The sequence below is a fragment of the Miniopterus natalensis genome, chromosome 8 (genome assembly GCF_054644295.1).
Source record: "Miniopterus natalensis isolate mMinNat1 chromosome 8, mMinNat1.hap1, whole genome shotgun sequence".
In the NCBI taxonomy this organism is placed as follows: domain Eukaryota; kingdom Metazoa; phylum Chordata; class Mammalia; order Chiroptera; family Miniopteridae; genus Miniopterus; species Miniopterus natalensis.
The window spans coordinates 43,924,006-43,943,396 of NC_142088.1; the positions used below are offsets into that span (position 1 = coordinate 43,924,006).

At 40.8% G+C, this 19,391-nt stretch overlaps 1 protein-coding gene across 1 annotated transcript in view; it reads left to right on the top strand.

Annotated features, from left to right (window-relative positions):
- STK39 (serine/threonine kinase 39) overlaps positions 1 to 19,391 on the top strand; it is a 245,975-nt gene that overhangs the window by 186,000 nt on the left and 40,584 nt on the right. The window contains exons 15-16 of the mRNA XM_087819800.1: positions 7,681 to 7,733; positions 12,036 to 12,104. Coding sequence (XP_087675926.1) covers positions 7,681 to 7,733; positions 12,036 to 12,104 — 122 coding nt within the window. The remainder of the gene's footprint in view (positions 1 to 7,680; positions 7,734 to 12,035; positions 12,105 to 19,391) is intronic.

Below are 19,391 nucleotides of genomic sequence, written 5' to 3' on the forward strand. Positions count from 1 at the left end.
CAAGATATGTCGATACCTTATTTGAAGAAAATCTCGCCTGTGTGTGTGCACACGCATGTCCATATGTATGTTAGTCCCTGTTCTTTTTTTGCTGTTCTTAAAGGAAACAGTAGGAGGAGGTCCTGACCTATCTGACATTGGTCATGCGCTGTGTGATGGTGCATGGGTTGGTACAGACAAGAATTCTGGATGCCACCAACTTATAATTCCTAGGTCAAAGGCATATTTCTGGGTGTCTGGAAGTACAAGGCTGAAAGGAATTTTCACTTTCACTTTTTAGACTTACTGGTCCAAAAGGCTCTTTTTCAAGTCAAATGCAAGGGTTGGCTTTGAAAGGGGGGTAGGTATATGACTCAGTTATTCACACAGTCTCAGAGCATACGGCTCATGGTATATGGAGAGAGATACTTCTAGGAGAGCTTCCATTTCAGACAGGGCTTCAGAGCATGTGCTAATGGGCACAGCAGTGGCTGTCCCCCTCTGTTTCTGCCACCACCTCAGTTATATGTGAAACACGTTCTCATCTGTAACATCTCTCCCTGCATGCATTACTTCTCACCGAGGGGCAGGTGTGTCATTGGGAGGGGGAATTATTTCTGCCTGCACTTTGGGAACCACCAAGTGAGAATAGAAAGCGGCCATCCAGAAGTCTCCATCCCACGTCTGGGTGTCATTTCTGCCATTAATGCCTCCTAGGATAGGCCTGACACCTAGTAGGTGATCAATGAGTGTTTATGAAGTGCGGTGTGACTTAACCAGCTGAGTAATCCTGAGGAAGCCACTTAATCTCCTTAGCTTCACTTTCTTTGCCTGCAGAGCGAGAGAAATGGCTTAGGTGACCTCTGGGACCCCTTGCAGTTGTGAAATTTTATGATTCCGTAATCGGACCTTCACCCCAGAGAAGACTAACTTGACGGGAATGTGAAGGATGAATGAAGTGGGGGAGGAAATGCCCCTTTCTCCAAATCAGTCTGATATTTCCTTCTTGACTCACTATTTTGAAGCACTTATTTCAGTTGGGTTTTTCCTGGTAGTTTTACATTTGTCCACTGTCATTCCCTGGGAAGGCTGTAAACTCTAAGGATTAGAGCTATGACCCCCCCGACTTCTGTGAGCCTCAAAATGCAAGGCACCGTCACGCCAAACAGCAGTGCGAGGGGCCCAGTGTTTTCACACAGCTCATCTGACTCGTGAGGGAGCGTCACCTCCCCTCTTTCCTGAGAGGACGCTGAAGGTCAGAGAGGCGAGGGCCAACTGGGTGTCGTCGCTGGTGAGTGGCTGGATGGCAGGCGCGCCCAGCTGACCGTCCCCGGGTGAGAGTGTCCAGCTGGAGGGCCGTCCGGTCGGCCGACCTCAAGGCCCGGCTTTGGGGAAGCCCAGGGACGAGCATGGGGACTGCGTCAGAGCAGCCGCCGCCCGGCCACGGGAGGCTGCTTTTTCTGTTCCCAGTTCGTTGTTTCTGGCCTCACGCGGCAGGCGTCCTTCCGCTTACTGTTCCATTGGCATTGTCTCATTAAGTCCAGCGGCTTCCTTCCTGGGCGACAGCAGTTCCCCTGTCCAAGACGACCCTGAGCAAGAGGTCGCTCGCTCGCTGAGGTCCTGTTGCCTTTCGCTGCACATCTGTGGCTCCTCTGTGTGTGTACGGGTGGGGTCCGTGCCCTCTGTTTGTTGAGTCGTTTATTCCCATCTTTGGCAGATGATGGTGACCTGCCCTTGGCAGTAGGAGTGGAGTTTAGCGAAATAGATGACTTGAGAAATCTTACGGGGGTGTAACCCCCTGGTCATGCTCGTTGGCTGTTACCACCACTTACTGCCACAAGGAGCGCACAGAGAGGTTACTTTGAAAGAGAAAGCGATGCATGCCATTTCGGATGTGATGAGTTTTCTGGCGTCTGCCCCGACGTCGCGTGGAGACGCTGTGTAGGGAGTTGGATGATGGGCTTGTAGCTCTGGGGCGGGGCCTGGGTTTGAGCTGTGGATTTGGAATGGTCATCGGGGAGAGAATGGGAGGACAGACTGGTGGAGAATGGAGCACAGGCATTGAAGGCACAGCAGGCAGGTGGGGACGTGTTTGGACACACAGAGAAGGGGCAGCCAGAGAGCCGGGGAAGACTGGAAGCAGGTGACGTCACAGAGGCCAAGGGAGAGGCGCCTCAGGAAGGCCAGGCTGGTAAACTCCTCATTCACTCACTCACGCGTCTACTCACGTGCATCCATTCGCTCAGCAAATGCGGTCTGCGCGTTCCCTCGGCACCGTGCTGGGTGCTGCGGGGGAAACAGTGAACAAGCACGGCGAGGGCCTGCCTCTTTGGGAACTTACTGTCCAGTGCACAGACAGGCATTAAAGCAACAGCCGTATGATTACATGTGTGCAAAATTGAGCCCAGAACGGGAGGCTAGGAGAGCGAACAGGAAAGGGGCTTCCCCTCATCCCGCCACCCTGAGCCTCCTTCCCTGGTGTCCCGGGAAAGACACAGCCAGGTCCCAGAGCGTGACGGAGTCAGTCAGGTGGAGGGAAGGTGAGGGGGACACCTCCAAGCAGTGGGGGAAGCTGGCTCAAGGTCCTCCCCCTCCACAAACAACCCTGTTCCCCCCTCTCCTATTTCCGTCTTTACTAATTAATCTATGTTTTACCCACACACAAATATGTTTCTTTTCTCCCATCTTAAAAAACCCCCACGAAAACACCTCTTATAACAGCTATTTCTCTTCATCCCCTTACAGCTAAACTTCTCAAAAGAATTGCCCCTGACTTCATTCCTTTCCTGAACCCACTCCTGCCAGGCTTTTGACTTCCCCACTCCATTCAAATTGTTCTTCCCAAATTTATGTCTGGGGAAGAAGGGGAGGTGGGAGGTGGCAGCAAGGTGAGCGGGGTAAGAGTGGCAGAGATGAGGGTGGGCAGACAGCCAGAAGCAGGTATTGGAAGGTCTTGCTAAGGATTTTGAATTTTGTTTTAAGAATAAGGGGAGGAAATGGAGTCTTTAAGCAAAGGAGTGACATGATCAGACTTCCAGGGAACAAGCTGACTGGCTCCGCTGCAGATGTGATCGAACCCGCAACCTGCGTATGTGCCCTGACTGGTATACAGTATGATGCTCCCACCTGCTGAGCCATACCAACCACGGCTGCTTTGTTTTTGTTTGTGTGTGTGTGTTTTTTTAACGTACACTTCCTGCTTTAACTCATTTAAAGTTTCTGCAGTGCTCTGACAGCTAGCTTGTGGGAGGGTAAATTGGTACAACTTAAAGGAAGGGAAACTTGACAGTATCTATCAAATTGCAAATGCATATACCCTTTAATCAAGCAATTTGCTTCTAGACATTTATTTTTATAGTCATATTTGCAAAATGACATAAGAACAAGGTCATTCATTGAGGCATTGTTTATAGTAGTGGAAGACTGGGACCCACCTGTTCATAGAAATGGGAATTGGTTTTTGAGAAGGGTATAGCATACAGTGGAATGCCCATATAGCTATAAACAGGGAATGAGAAAGCTCTCTATGAACCAATATGGAGAAATTTCAAGGTATATTACTGAGTTTATATTGAATAGGCGAGCGGGAACTGTGTGTGTACATTTGCTCATCTGTGCAGTAAACATCTCAGGAAGGACGCACAGAGGGCCGGAAGCATTGATCTCTATGAGGACAACCAGTAGTAGAGTGACAGGAGTTGGGAGGGCTGTTTCTTACACAGAATCCTGTTCCTTTTGATTTTTAAACCATGTATGTAATTGTATCTCCTATTTTTAAAAAATTTCGTGCCTGAGCCCTGTGGGCATTTGCCTTTGTGACGCAATATATACATACAGTGAGAAACGAGGGGCTGTGTCCAGCCAAATTCAAGAGTTTGGTTTTGGGCTTTTATTTTTTTCAGGTTTAAAGGGTTTTTAATAGAAGTTATCGAAGGTGGCCTGGGTCTTGAAGCTGTTACTCTCAAGTTTTTAATGTTTCCTCTGTATAATTACACAGACCTGGTTTCTGGCCTTAAATCATCATACCTATTTTCAGCTTCCCTGAAATCAAGGGTACCCTGTGCCGTATCAATTAAAGTAAATGTACTTTCAATTAAAGGTGTTAAGCATGAGTCTGAAAAGATTAATTCTTTATAAAAGAATGACCTTCAGTGGTTAGATCCAATTAGGCATTTTCCCAACTATATTTCATCCTGATGAGGCAAGTCTACTGCTCGCAATCAATCACTGTGATCTTTTCAAAGGTGGGTACTGGAGGTTCAGAGCCAGAAAAGAATGACTTGACTGGGCAACCTCTATTCCTTGAGCCACAGATGATGTGGATGAGAGATTATGGGTGTTGGATATTACTTTTGTGGTATTAACATTGAAAGGACCGTGGTGTGCCTTATGATATTCTCAGGATGCCGTCCTTATACCTCTCTTCTTATGGCCTTAGTAGAACAAAATAATTTAGACAAGACTGATTAAAGAACAGAGCAAAAAGGAACAGTGACATAAATGAGCTCCAAACCAAATTCCCATCATCTTTTTATTCTTCTGTCATTTCATTATGAAATCGCTGTAAATACTTGCTTCCTGGTGACCCTTTTCTCCTGCTGGATAGTGTTAGTTCTGATTCAGCCTTTGCTGATATACAGCACACACAGCCAAGGCTGTTAGATAAACGAGTGCTTGCTGATCTTTTTATGGTGACGGAAAATCTTGGGGGCTGTTTCTGCTCTCAAAAGTGAAAGGAACTGAACATCTCTATTTGTATTAGGTAGGTATTTACAGTGTAGAATTCTTGGTCCATACTCTGCCAGTCCTCAAATTTGTAAAACTTGGGAAAGCTTTGAACAGCGTACCTAAAAAATGGAAAACAAGTCATACCTGCTTTGTGCACCTCAAAGGCTGATTGTTGGATACAGTGAGATTTGATTCATGAGATTTGATATCAGTGTTTCTCAAAGAGTGTTCCTGGAACCCCTAGGGGTCCTTGAGACCCTTTCAGGGAGCCCATGAGGTCAAAACTATACTTACGATACTATTAAGATTATTTGCCTCTTGTCACTCTCATTCTTTCACACGTGTACAGTGAAGCTTCTCAGTGGCTGGCTACATGATATGTAATATTGCAACAGATTGAAAACAGAAGCAAACCTAAGAATCCAGCTATCTTTTTTTTTTTTTTTTTTTAAATATCTTTGTTGATTTCAGAGAGAGGAAAGGAGAGGGAGAGAGAGAGATAGAAACATCAATGATGAGAGAGTCATTGATCAGCTGCAGCCCGCAACCCGGGCATGTGCCCTGACCGGGAATCTAACTCCGATCGCCCGGATCCTAGGTTGACGCTCAACCGCTGAGCCACACCTGGCCGGGAGTCCAGCTATCTTAAGCCAGACATTCCAGAGGCTTACAAAACTAGAAAACAGTGCACTCTTTTCACTGATTTGTTTTTCTTTTGGAAAGTGAAGTAATTTTTCATAAGAAAAATTTTACATTAACGTGATGGGTTAGTTATTGTCATTTTCAAGTAAAGTAGTATGTACTTTAAAATTTGTCAGTTTTAATTTCCAATACAATAGATTTTGATAGATAGAATCAACATAAAGGAAAGCTCCTTAGGGATCCTTGATACCTTTTTAGAATGGAAAGGGGTTCTAAGACTAAAACGTTTGAGAACTGCTGATGTCAATGTGTGGTGACATAGGTAGTTTATTAAGAAAAAAGAAAGAAAATCTAGGCTCTTTAAACAGTCCAACATGCAAACAGCCTCCCCACTGGCTGCACTGATTGCTCATGGCACACGCCACCCCAGGGTAGGGTCCCTTATTCCAGGGTGCAAGATGATCTCTGAACCATCTACAGTTGTCTGCAATTTCCTGTGTCGGTCATGTGCCTATTTTTTTTAGAGAGTTCACAATTTTCACAGTGTTCAGATTCTTAGGAAGTCAGAAAAGAAGCACAGCTGTAGGAATTTCTGGTGTCCCCTAGTCCCATTTTATCTCTGAGAGCAGTAGCAATAAAGTTAAAATGGCGACACCTGAGAGGAGATGCAGAGTCGTTCAATGTTCTTATGTCTGTGGCCTGGGCTGGGGCATCCTTGGTTTATTTTTCTTTTTTAAATATGTCTTTATTGATTTCAGAGAGAGGAAGGGAGAGGGAGAGAGAGAGAGAAACATCAGGGATGAGACAGTCATCATTGATCGGCTGCCTCCTGCACGCCCCTGACTGGGGATGGAGCCCGCAACCTGGGCATGTGCCTGACCAGGAATTGAACCCCAGTCTCCTGGATCCTAGGTCGATGCTCAACCACTGAGCCACGCCAGGCCTGGCATCCCTTGATTTCTTGACTCTTGACTTCTCTGCTTGTGGAAAGGTGCTAGTCTTGGGCCAGCCTCCCCAGGCACTGGGGAGAAGGGCTTTCTCTCTGTCTATACCATGTCTTTGCTGTCTTTCTGGGCCTCCTCACACTTAGTTCTGCGAAATGTGTTAGGGCCTAAAGACCTAAGATCAGACTATGGACAAAAAGGGCCCAGAGACTGGTTGGCATCATCATGATCTGGGCACTGTAGGTAGAGACCAGGAGAGAGCACCCAGAGTTGTAGAGCACCAAAGCTGGAGTACTAAACAGGATTTGATCCGACCCCAGGCACCGGAAGGTCAGTGTTTACAGATGGGTGTTCAGGCTATTTCTGTCTCTGTCTTAGACAACCGAGGCAGCTGAGTGAGTAGCTGAGTTCTTATAGAAATTACTATTTCATATTTTCTACTGCCGTTTTTTAAGATGTTTTTATTAATGTTCATTTAGCATTTGTTGAGTTAGTCATAACGTTTGCCTGTTCTTATGAAAATTTAAAACCATTCTAATTGTTGCTCACTTCTGCTTATTATCAGTTTTTGAAATTAATATGAATGAAAAACTCATATCTTATTTACTTGTTCTGTTTTTCCCCAGTGTCGCTTAGTTTTTTGATTGAATATATACAGGATAGGGGCAAAAGTAGGTTTACAGTTCATATGGAAAAATAATGCAATAATAAATAAATAATAATACAAGAATAAACTGTTTCATGAACTCACAACTGTAAACCTACTTTTGCCCCATCCTGTATGTATATATTATAATTTATGTTAGCATTTTATATTTACTTAAATAAAATTTTACATATTCAATGGATAATTTCACAACAGTCAGAAGCCCCCTCTATTTAGATAAAAAATGTTAACTACGGAAGACATACCTTGTTCTGGACATTTTGTTGTGTGATTTAAAGTATAGTAAGTGCTGTCATGAACTTTATGGCTACAACTCTCTTCTCTGTTTGTTTCACTTTAAAAGTAATTAATAAAGTACTGTTTTCTCAGAAAAATAGGAAAAATGTATTGAATATCATTTATTCTAAACTAAAAGCTTCTGAAAATGTCTATTATGAAATTATATCTAAGGTTACTAATTTAGTGTAGATTTATTAAATGAACATTTTGTTTTTGGAATTTTGTGATATGAGCAGGTTTAGATAAGGTAGATTCAATCAATTAAATATCTCCCTTTATTATTTTCATAACTATCACTTTCAGTTGAGGAAGTAGTTAGAAGTAACCCAAGACTATAAATGCTGTCTACATGTTAGTAGCATCTTGTAAAAATTGTAATACATTTAGTTTGATTAAACTCTGTTCATTCGATTTTAATGTGCTATATGTTATATATTTCAGAAACTCCAGAAAGGAACTTAATGATATACGATTTGAGTTTACTCCAGGAAGAGGTGAGTTTTAATTGAAATTGTTATTTTATTACTACAAAGAACATTTCAGAAATTGATTACAAGCACATGTTTATAATTTGCTATTCAGAAATGCTTTCTCTAAAAACAGAGGAAGGAAAGAGGGAGGAAGGGAGGGAAGGAAGGACTTCTGATAATTGTAGGGAAGCCCAACTGAACCATTACTGACTACATGAATTCCAGTGATGTGTGCTACACAGCGTGTGTGTGTTCGCGCGCGTGTGTATAAATTAAGCATATTAGCTCAGCCATGAGAGGAAGTGCTGGCAGGCATGGCCATGCATGGTCTAAAGGATGTTATTAGGAGTGCAGTGAGGCGCATATAGCAGTTCTAATGAGGGTTGAGCAGCAAACTGATACCATGCAGAAAGGTAACATACTTGGCCCCTGTACTCAGTTCAGATTGCACAAAGCCTATGTTGGGGAGTGTCTGTGGCCTCTGCTGCAGGCACAGCAGCTCTGTAGGAATAATGCCAATCTTGCAGCTGAACACAATTTTAGTATTTTAAATAGTTATTGAAACAGCTTAAAGGCTAGACCGGTTCCTTTTTCAGCTCCTGGATGCCTGGAAGTCGTAGAACGGTGGCATATTTCTTGGTATCTATCACCAGGCGAGAGGTGATTTGGGTTAATTAATGGATAAGTAACATTTATGAACAGGCTTCAGAGACCACAAGACTAAGTTGTTCAACAAAATTGCTATTTCCACTGTTTAGTTTATAACCATAACAACCTAGAGAAGTGAAAGTAAGATGCAAATGCTAAGACTGAACTGTTGTCCCTGACCTCTGGTTTCAAATACATACATTGTATTTATTGTATGTATTAGATCCCCATGTAAATTTTCTTTGATTAATAAATAAATGGTATTTGCTAAAATTTGGCAAACCCTAAAGTAGGCTTTTTTTTTTTTTTTAATGTATTGGGGTGATATCGGTTACCCTCTCTGCTTGACCTCTCTGTTTGACCTCTCTGCTCTTATCACCTGTGAGAAAACCAAACTTAAATGTTTATAGGAGCTTAAGTTAATGGTGGGGACTTCAGGAAACTAGAGAGTTTTCTTCTAAATACATTCAGGTTCAGATTTAAAAAAAACGCTGCCAGCCAAACAAAATATGGTCCTGGACCACACTTGGTCATGACTCACTGGCTCTGATCTCTGGTCCTGTGTAAGCACAGAGCTCTAATGATTTCCTTCATATTTGAATTAAGCTAACATTTAAAGCACCTTTTACAAAATAATGTAAATAAGGCCCTAATGAATTTGCTAACTGATGTTTCTGGGAACATCCATCCTTGACAATTTAGAGTCAGTCTGTGAAATTGTACAGTGCTGGTTTGGCTCAGTGGTTAGAGCATCAGCCGTCGGACTGAAGGGTCCCGGGTTCGATTCTCTCCAAAGGCACTATCTTGGTTGCAGGCTTGATCCCTGGCCACAGTTGGGGCGGGTGCGGGAGGCAACCCATCAATGTGTCTCTCTCACATTGATGTTTCTCTCTCTCTCCCCCTTCCACTGTCTCTGAAAAGCAATGGAAAAAATATCCTTGGGAGAGAATAAAAAAAAGCTATTTTGTCATAATATAAAAATATATATCAGTCAAATGCATTGATAAAATCTAGTAATGATATAATGTTTCGAGTATAGTAAGTAAAAGAACGGATTCTTATTTTTAAGGTTTGTTCTTTTCATCTGATTGTTTTAAATCAACAATGGCAATAAAAATCAATTTTAATTTAAAGAGCTAACAAAGAAATGAATTTCTGAGTGGAGGATTTTGGGGGATAAGATAGCCCTATCGGTATTACCTGGCTTTGTGCGCTGGCTTTGGCAGCCTCGTTTGTCATTGTTAGATAGGAGTCTCCGCTTTTGTCGCCCAGACGGAAGCCATAGTGTTAGCTTCTAGATGATGACTGACCCTCCCTGGGCAGTGAGCACAGGCTGTTAGTAATGGAAACACGCCATGGATATATCACTGCACCTCTGTGATTACTCTGTGATTACTGATGCTGCCTGCATTTCAGACATTGTCTGCACCACCTCTGTGCATGCACTCCCCAGGTGTAAGGCGTCTGTGCTGCATATACACATAAATATGTACACATGTCTAGAATATTTAACACAAATATATCCAATATTCTCTGCCCTCCTTCAAGGGCAAGCCCTTTGTGTTCATTATGTTGCTCTGTACTCTGAGAACCAGAGCATATATGATTATTTAACCTGTTTACACATTAGGAATGTTAAGCAGCTTAAAGAAAAATAAACTACCAATTACCTTCATGTTTCTGTTCTAAACTATTACTGATATATTACTTATGTGCATACAAAATAACTGCTTAATGGCACACACACACTCACGTGGAACATTTCCATTTTTGGCCAACCTGCACGATCTGTTTGCTATTTTAATGTGACTCATTTGGTACCCAGGAGTCCTTTAAAATAGTAGGTGATGCTATAGACTTTAACCATTTGTGAGTGTTATTTGCTTTAGTTCTGTTTGAGTGCTAGCCCTCAGTGTGGCTTTGTTTGACTGTTGATTTTCAACTACATTCTGTGATTGCAGCTCCTTACTCAAGTGCAAGGTCTTACTGATACTTTAGAGATGATGGTAACACATTCAGATGCTTTAACAGATGATCAATCAGTAGAAATATAATGACTGCCTGCTGTGTGCCCTAGTGAGCCCTTTAATTCAATAGGCTTCTTTTTCTGAAGTTTCTGGTGGCATCCAGGAAGCTGGAGATTGTGAAGCTGAATGTTGTAGCTGGCTTCATAAAGCCAGATCACATCCCCAGTAGAACCTTTTGTTAGCTACCTGAGGTTTCGTGATAGGGGATCATTTTATTCCTAAGAGAATACTATAAGGTGTTTTCTAGCAGTAAGTACAAGGCCCAAGATAAGCCCACCTTATGTAGAATTTCATAGTTTATAAGATTTCTATGTATTTCTTTTCCATTTCTACTTTTTTATTTCATTTCATTCATTATGAAATGCAAGGAGTGAAATGATAGAATACCACAATTTCTTGGAAGTACAAAGAATATACGTTGGCTCTCAGATTTTTATTGGAGAATTGGGAATTCGGGCCATGTATGAAAGGCAGAAAGAGAGTGCACAAGAGTGTAAGATGCGTCTCCGATGATCTTTGCTGCACCATCATCACCACAGTTTTATTTATTGAGTAATCACTATGTGTCAGACACTGGGCTGAGCCCTTTAAAGCCCAGTAATTATGAAAGATAATTGTCCTCCAGTTACATGCTTGCATGTGCATGCACATACGCACACACACTCTCACGTCATTACGACGTCTAAAACACATTAACAAGGAAACACTGTGTTGAAGGTAGCCTGTGGCATAGCAAACTGCAGTTACTTTTAGATGCTTGTTTGATTCAGCAGCTATACTTTCATGTTTTCCCTGACTTTAGAAGACACTGAAAGTCAAATGTCCATCTAGGTTGCTACCTGCTGCTGAGCTGGTTTCTTATTTATCCAGCTACCGTTCTGGATGTTTGTGAGAACATCAGAAGGCCATGGGGACCACATAGGGGTTCGTAATGGTTCTTTTGAACACATTGCGGATTATCAGTTTCTCTTACAGGGTCTTCAGGCAGACCCCTTACTATTATCATGTTCATTCATAGCCTTTCAATCAAGTCATTTCAGCCAAGTTCACTTGCTACAGCCAATTCAGTCCCATCTTTATGAGATTGCTAACTCCTGTCACTCATCGAGAACTGTATTCTTTTCTTCAACCACATTTTCTAAGGAAATGAATCAAATGATCAGTGTCATTTAAATAGCTCATCTTAATAGTCCAACAAACTCACAGGATGTCTGTGCCAGATATAAGGTTCTATCAAATGCTGCCTCTTTAACCTTTGCCATAAATTCTGACCCAGTAGCTACTAATGATTGAAAAGGATTGATGCTGGCTGCAACTGACCTCAGAAGGAAAGAAAAGCAGGGCCATAGGGACCAGTTCCAAGAAACTTCTATAGGTGCATTTGAGGATTAATTGAAATAGTAGCCAAAGGGCAAAAGTTTCTTGGTTCACCAAAAGTGAGACAATAATTTTGAACAGCTTCTGCTGAATGAATAGCCAGATGCATCTGTACAGGACAAAGATTTTTCTTCTTGATAGAATCTTCATCGTTGAATTAAAACACATGTGGGTAATTTTTGTAAATTAAAAAAGTATATTTTACATTGTACTGGACTGCTGATTTTTATTTCTTTTTTTGTTTCTAATACATATTCGTTTCCTATTTGGACAGATACGGCAGATGGCGTTTCTCAGGAGCTCTTCTCTGCTGGCTTGGTTGATGGTCATGATGTAGTTATAGGTAAATCACTTTTTAGTATGCGCTGTCATTTTGTTGATATATCAAATGGAAATGCGTTTAGAAACAGAAGTTTTCATAAAGGTATAATGTATTCTATGGGTGTTAGAAAATTTCATTTTGAATTCTCATCTATGCGAAGGAAGTAATTTAAGAGTCATATTTATGAAAACATAACAAGAACCTAGAAGTAAGACCCAAAGGTCCATGATAACAAAAATAAGATGCTGTAAATTCTATGCACCAAAGTATGGGAGCCTCTGAGGTTCTTTTATGAGAGTTTGTTCTTTGTTTGGACAGTTATAATAAGCTTAGATGTTAGTTTTTTCAGCTGTTAGCAAGATTCCTCGTAAAGTCTTAAGGTTGGACTTCAAGGTCATTCAGGCCAGTTTCATCATGTAGACAAAGAAGCAGATGCCTAAGGCGATCCAGTGGTTTGTCCAGGGCCATGCCGCTGGTTGTGGCAGACCCCACTTTGAGACTGGGGCTCTTTCTACCACTTTAGAATCAACAAAGAGCTCCATGGAGACAGGGAAGCCTGCTAAATAACAGACATATGATAGGAGCAAGAAATGACTGGTGGCCTCCTGCCAAAGCAAGGGAGGCAGAAAGGCTGTAAGAACAGACACTGCCATCTAAGAAAAAGGATACCGGAAACCCAGGCAGGGACTAGCTCCACATTCCTCGGCAAATTCTCGGTTACGAAGATGTTATCATTTACCCATTGCCGGGTATTCACAATGATGTCCCTAAGCAGTACAGGTTAATTAACATGTTGACGTTAATTATGACATTACATTATATTATGAATTATAATAATAATAGATTAGAGAAATATGTATTACACTAACAACTTTATTCAAAAATATTCGAATCAAAACTGATACTTGAAATGAGCGGGGCCCCTTAAATGATATGTTTTAACTAAGCAACATCACTTACTCAAAATAACCCTGGAGTGTGTGCTAAGAGGGAACTCGAAGCAGATATATTCACCCATCAGAGTAATTTCTTCCTAGAAACTCTGTAACATAGATCATTATAAAGGGAATTATTTTGTTTAAATCAGTAACTGGTTTTTTAGTGGAAGATTAGAATTCTGGCTAAAGAATTAGTATCTAATATATTATTGACATACAGTATTTCATAAATTTAATGATACAAAAATATCTTTGTAATTAGAAAAAATTAAGCTTTTTCTTTTAATTATATGTGAAGTATACACATGATTTCCCAAGGAAGCTCCAACTCCTCCGCTAAGTGGTGCATAGGGAGCTAGAAAGGTATTTTAAAGGAAAGTGTTGCTGTGTGTCTCCTACACGTTCTTTCTTTCACACTCTCCTTTAAAATCTCATGAGATCTCATGGCCAACTGAGTTTTTGGCTGAGTTTTCTGAGCTGAGTAAAAAGGTCAGTTCAACTTTGGTACCTACTAAAAATTCCGTATCAGAGTTCTCTATGTTAGCAGTTCCTAGGTAAAGTAACACATGAAAATAATAGTCCAGAAACTCCTTTGAAACACTTACTCATGTCTCCTATTGGGCAAGAAGTCGAGGATCAAATCTTTTGATTTGAGTTGATCCCGGCAGGTCGTGGGGAACACGGAGAATAAGAGAGATTCATGGGAAGATACTAGTTCGCTCTCTGTTTAAGCGTGGTCTTGCTTCAGGTGCTACACGGAACCGCAGTGTACTTTGTTTTGCCTCATGCTGAGCTGACTAAACTGGAGGATTTTTGTTGAGGATTTTGTTTTATTATGGTTGTTGTTGGTTATTTTTACTTTTTATGAAAGTAGAGCTGACATACAGTATTATATTAGTTTCAGGTGTACAACATAGTGATTCAACATTTATATTTATAGACCTTACATTGTAATCACCATGAGTAGAGTAACAATCTGTCACCATACAAAGTTTTTACGATACTGTTGACTATATTCCCTGTGCTGTACATTACATACGTGTGACTTACTCATTTTATAACTTGACGTTTGTACCTCTTATTCCTGTTCACCTCCTCACCCGTTTTCCTCCCCACCAAACATTAGTTTCTTCTCTATATGAGTCTGTTTCTGTTTTGTCCGATTCAATTTTGTGTGTGTGTGTTTTAGGTTCCACATAGTATAAGTGAAGCCATATGGTATTTGCCTTTCTCAGTTTGAGCTATTTCACTTAGCACAATAACCTCTAAGTTCATCAGTGTTGTCACAGATGGCAAGATTTTATTCTTTTTTATGGCTGAGTAATATTCCATTGTAAATACATATGTATATACACGTGTGAGCGTGAGTGTGTGTGTGTATGTGTATGGATATACACACTCCTATGTTCACTGCAGCAGTATTTATAATAGCCAAGATACAGAAGCAACCTAAGCATCCATCACATCATCTTTTTCCATTCATCTATTGATGGACACCTAGGGTGCTTCCATACTTTGGCTACTGTAAATAATGCTGCAGTGGACATAGGAGTGCATATGTCGTTTTGAAATAGAGTTTTTGTTTTCTTCCAAAAGCGGAATTGCTGGGTCATGATAGTCCTATTTTTAATTCTTTGAGAACCTCCATACTGCTTTTCATAGTATCTGCCCCAGTTTAGAGCCTCACCAAGAGTCCACAAGGGTTCCCTTTTTTCATATCCTTTCCAACATTGGTCGTTTGTTGACTTTTTTATAATAGCCATTCTGACATGCCTGAGTTGATATCTCATTGTTGCTTTAATGTGCATTTCCCTGATGATTAGTGATGATGAGCATCTTTTCATATGTTTATTGACCATTGGTATGTCTTCTTTGAAGACTTATTTATTCAAGTTTTCTGCCCATTTTTAATGGGATTGTTTGTTTTTTGCTATTGAGTTGTATGAGTTTTTTAACATACTTTGGATATATGATTTGCAAATATTTTCTCCCATTCAGTAGGTTGCGTTTTTGTTTTGTCCATGGTTTACTTCGCTGTGCAAGAGCTTTTTAGTTTGATACAGAAATCTGTTGCATTTCTATACACTAGTTATCAGAAAGAGAAATTAAGAAAACAATTCCATTTGTAATTGCATCAAAAAGAATAAAATATTTAGGAATAAATTTAACCAAGGAGGTAAAAGACCTGTACTCTGAAAATTATAAGACACTGATGAAAGGAATTGAAGAACAACACAAATAAGTGGAGGGATATACTGAGTTCATGGGTTGGAAGTATATCGTTAACGTGTGCATACTGCCCAAAGCAATCTACAGAATCAGTGAAATCCCTATCAAAATACCAGTGGCAATTTTAAGGGAACTAGAACAAATAATTCTAAAACTGATATGGAACCACAAAAGACCACCAACAGCCAAACAAATCTTGAAAAAGAGGAAGAAAGTTGGAGGTATCACAGTCTCTGATTTCAAACTATGGAATAAAATTATAGTAATCAAAGCAGTATAGTACTGGCATGAAAACAGACACATAGATCAATGGAACAGAAAAGAGAGCTCAGAAATAAACCCACATTTGTATCATCAATTAATCTACAACAAAGGCAATAATATACAACGGGGAAATGACAGTCTTTTCAATAAGTGGTATTGGGAAAACTGAGCAGATACTATACAAAAAAATGAAACTGGACCACTTTCTTATACCATATACAAAAGTAAGCTCAAAATGGATTAAAAACTTAAATGTAAGACCTGAAACCATAAAACTCCTAGAACAAAACAAAGAGTATAAACTCTTTGAATAGGTCTTAGCAAGAATTTTTTTGGCTGTATCTCCTCTGATATGGGCAACAAAAACAAAATGGTTGTTGAGTTTTTTAAAGGTGGGAATTAAGGCATACTTCGTGTACAGCTTATTGAATTTGTTTTCAATACAGTGCATAACCAGAAAGGTATTTTTCCATGATTTAATTATTCTTCCAAAGTTTTTTGTTTGTTTGTTGCCTTTTTTCCCCTTCTTAGAGCTAAAGTGTAGTGTTGGAGTAAGACCAAGTATGTGGTCTTCCTTATTGCGTAGCATTAAAAATGCCTTATAAGGATATCATGCCTAAGAGTTACAAACAATGTTTGCATATTTCACTTAATTATTATATCAGTTCTATAAGGTAGAGGTCACGTTGTTTTTAATCAGTATTTTATGAATGAAAAAGGGAGGTCTGAAACTTGTTCATGGTCCTTTAACTTAGATCTGACTCCAAGCCCGGAGTATAACCCTGACACTCTCTGCACAATTAATAGGCCCAGATAAATTTAAATGATGGTAGTGTTTCTGTCCCCTGAAAAAAATGATAGCTTGTTCTTCCTTACTTGATTTTCCTGCATCAGTATATGATTTTATTTTAATTGTTGACTACTTGACAAACAGATAAAATGTGTTTAATTCTGTCTCCTCTAACCTATCTCAGCAATTCTTTGCTCCCTCCCTTATCATGTTTCCCTCTTACTGAATTTGTTCCACCAGCATATGAATATATTTTTATTTCTCACATCCTAAAAGAGCCTCCTCTTGCCTCACCTCCCGTTACAGCTAACCTCCACGAAAGACTTGCGCCCCCCCCCCCTTTCAATTCCTTTCCTACCACTGTCTCTTGAACCCATTCCAGTCAGTCCTTTGACCTCCAGTCTCCATACCAGTTCTTTCAAAGCCATGTTTGGGTAAAGCCCTGCCCGGCAGAGGAAATGGAAAATGCAAAGGTGTGGCTAGAGTGGAGGGAAAAGTTAAGTGGCCTGTGGATGACTGCCACATCCCTAAGTCCAGTGGTTAATTCTTAGTTCTTACTTGACATATCAGCAGCATTGAGCATGGTTGACAATGCCCTCCTCTGTGATAAGTTTTTTCATTTGATTTTTAAGACTCTTTTCTCTCTTTGTTTTCCCATCGTTCTGGTGTTTTCTTCTCAATCTTTTTTGTTGGTTCCTTCTCATTTATCTGGCCTTTGAATATTGACGTGTCCAAAGACTCTTTCCTTGGGATTCTTTTTTTCTCTAATCACTTACTCCTTGACAATCTCATCTAGTTTCATGGTATGAATGCTTTTCATTCTCTGTTTCCCAACTTAACATCTCTAACTCAGACCTCTCTTTTGAATTCCAGACTCATACCCAGCTTGCATTTTGGTGTTCTCACTTAGAAGGCATCCTAGATTTAATTTAACATCTCCAAAATCCAGGCCCTGCATTCCCTCCCGACCTGCCTGTCCAGTAGCCTTGCACTCTAGATTGATGTCAGCCCCATCTTTTCAGGTGCTCCAGCCAAAAACCTAAGAGTTGTCCTTAACTTCTCTTTCTCTCTTATCCAAAATCCAATGTGTCTGAATGTACCTGTGATTCAGCCATTACTCACCATCTTGCTTCCTATCCTGTTTGAAGCCCCTCTCATTTCTCAGCTGAATTATTGCGTTCATCTCTTGGCTGGTCTCCCTGCTTCTGTTCTTGCCTCCCTTCAGCCTGTTCTCACCTCCGCGGCCAGAGAGATCCAGATAATAAGTCACATGCATAAGACCACGTAGGGGGTGTGATTACATTTACATGAAAGGGCCAGAATACGGAAACCTGTAGAATCAGAGAATAGATCAGTGGTTGCCAGGGCCTGAGGGACAGGTGGGAAAGGGAAGCGACGGCTAATGGGCATGAGTTTCTTTTGGAGGCGATGAAAATGTTCTGGAATTAGAAATGGTGATGGTTGCACAACCACTATACTAAAAACCAGTGAATTGTGCCCTTTAAAGTGGTGAATTTTATGACATGTAAATTATATCTCTAGGAAAGTAAGCCAGACCACATTAATGCTTTGAATAAAACTCTCTAATGGCTTTGCATCCCCTGCATGACCAGTCCCCTGTCACTCCTCAGACCTCTTCCTCTCCCACTCTCCCCCTTGCTCACTCTACCCCAGCCACACTGGCTCTCAGATTTCCTGCTCCTCCTGCAGGGTGCTCCTTCCCCTGGTACATCCATGGTCTCCTAGGGCTTAAATACCGCCTCTCAAAGGGGCCTTCCCTGACCAGGCTAGTTAAAATTGCAACCCACCCCCAACTCTCCGCCTACTTCCTTTACTTTATTATTTTACCTAGTCTCTCCCCTTCTAATAGGCTATATGTTTCATTTATTTATTTTGTTAACTATACAAGGTATTCCCTTGAGAATAAGGGAATTTCTTGAAGGCCAGGATTTTTATCTGCTTTGTTAACTGCTATGATTCCAGTGCCCCCAAACTGTGCATTTCCCATTAGTAGGCACTCCATAAACACTTGTCAGAGATAAATTCCATTTTGAAATATACAGATATCTCATGACATTTACTTTAGAAATAGAGACTGGAATATAGGATTCCAGTATTTTAAGAATCTTACCTTTGAGAATGCAGAATTCAAGTAGCATTTAATAAATATGAAATCTGCTCACTTGACAAAGGCTGTTTTTTTAAAAAAATCCAACGCAACTTAGAACATTGGCTTATGAAGTTTGAGTGATTTCTTATATGTGCATTTTTTTCAACTTCCATACTATAAAACAAGTAACATTTAAATAGATTTAAAAAACATTTTCTCCCCACCAGAATTTTCTCTTGAATTGGAGTAAATGCTTAAGGCAACATGAAAAACCTGAAAAAGAGCAGTAGTATATGTGACAGAGCAGTGAATGTTATGACTTTTACTGTAATGTAGCTAACGTTACAAAAAATCTTCAGTGCCCAGCTCCAGGGTGATCTGCCTTCGGTGCACAAACCTTCACAAAGCAGAGCTTGGATTGAGAAGGACTTGTGCCATGACATGGGCTGATTGCTTCCATGCAGAAGCAGAGCCATGTGGAAATTCAGTGCAGTGTTTATAGACAGTGTGGGGGCCTAAAAAATAATGATTTTCCTCCCAACTTCTAAGTTCCTCTAGCTGGGCTAATAATCACATTAACAGGAGGAAATGTCCAAAGTTTATTATACCAGTGCACATTCAGGGGTGCCATAATGAGACCTGAAACATATTGGGCAGTTGAGGCTTATATATGGACAAAGGGGAAAAGGGGGCAGGGGTCTAGGATTTCAAAGGGGAAATAGGCAGTTTACAGGTAGCTCAGACAGAGCTGGACACGTAGTTAAATCCCTGCTAGGCAACCCAGAAACAGTGGGACCCTGGGGTCAATCTAGCTAAGTGGCCTCTGCTTGGATCCTTCCTACCTAATGCTAAGGTGAATTTGCTAAGATTCCTCTCCTCGGACAGGCCTTTCCATCTGACTCTCTTAGCCAGGAAAGGGGGAAAGTAAGAGGCTCTTCCTGAGTGTTTTATTTTTTAATAACCAGCTTAAAATTAAT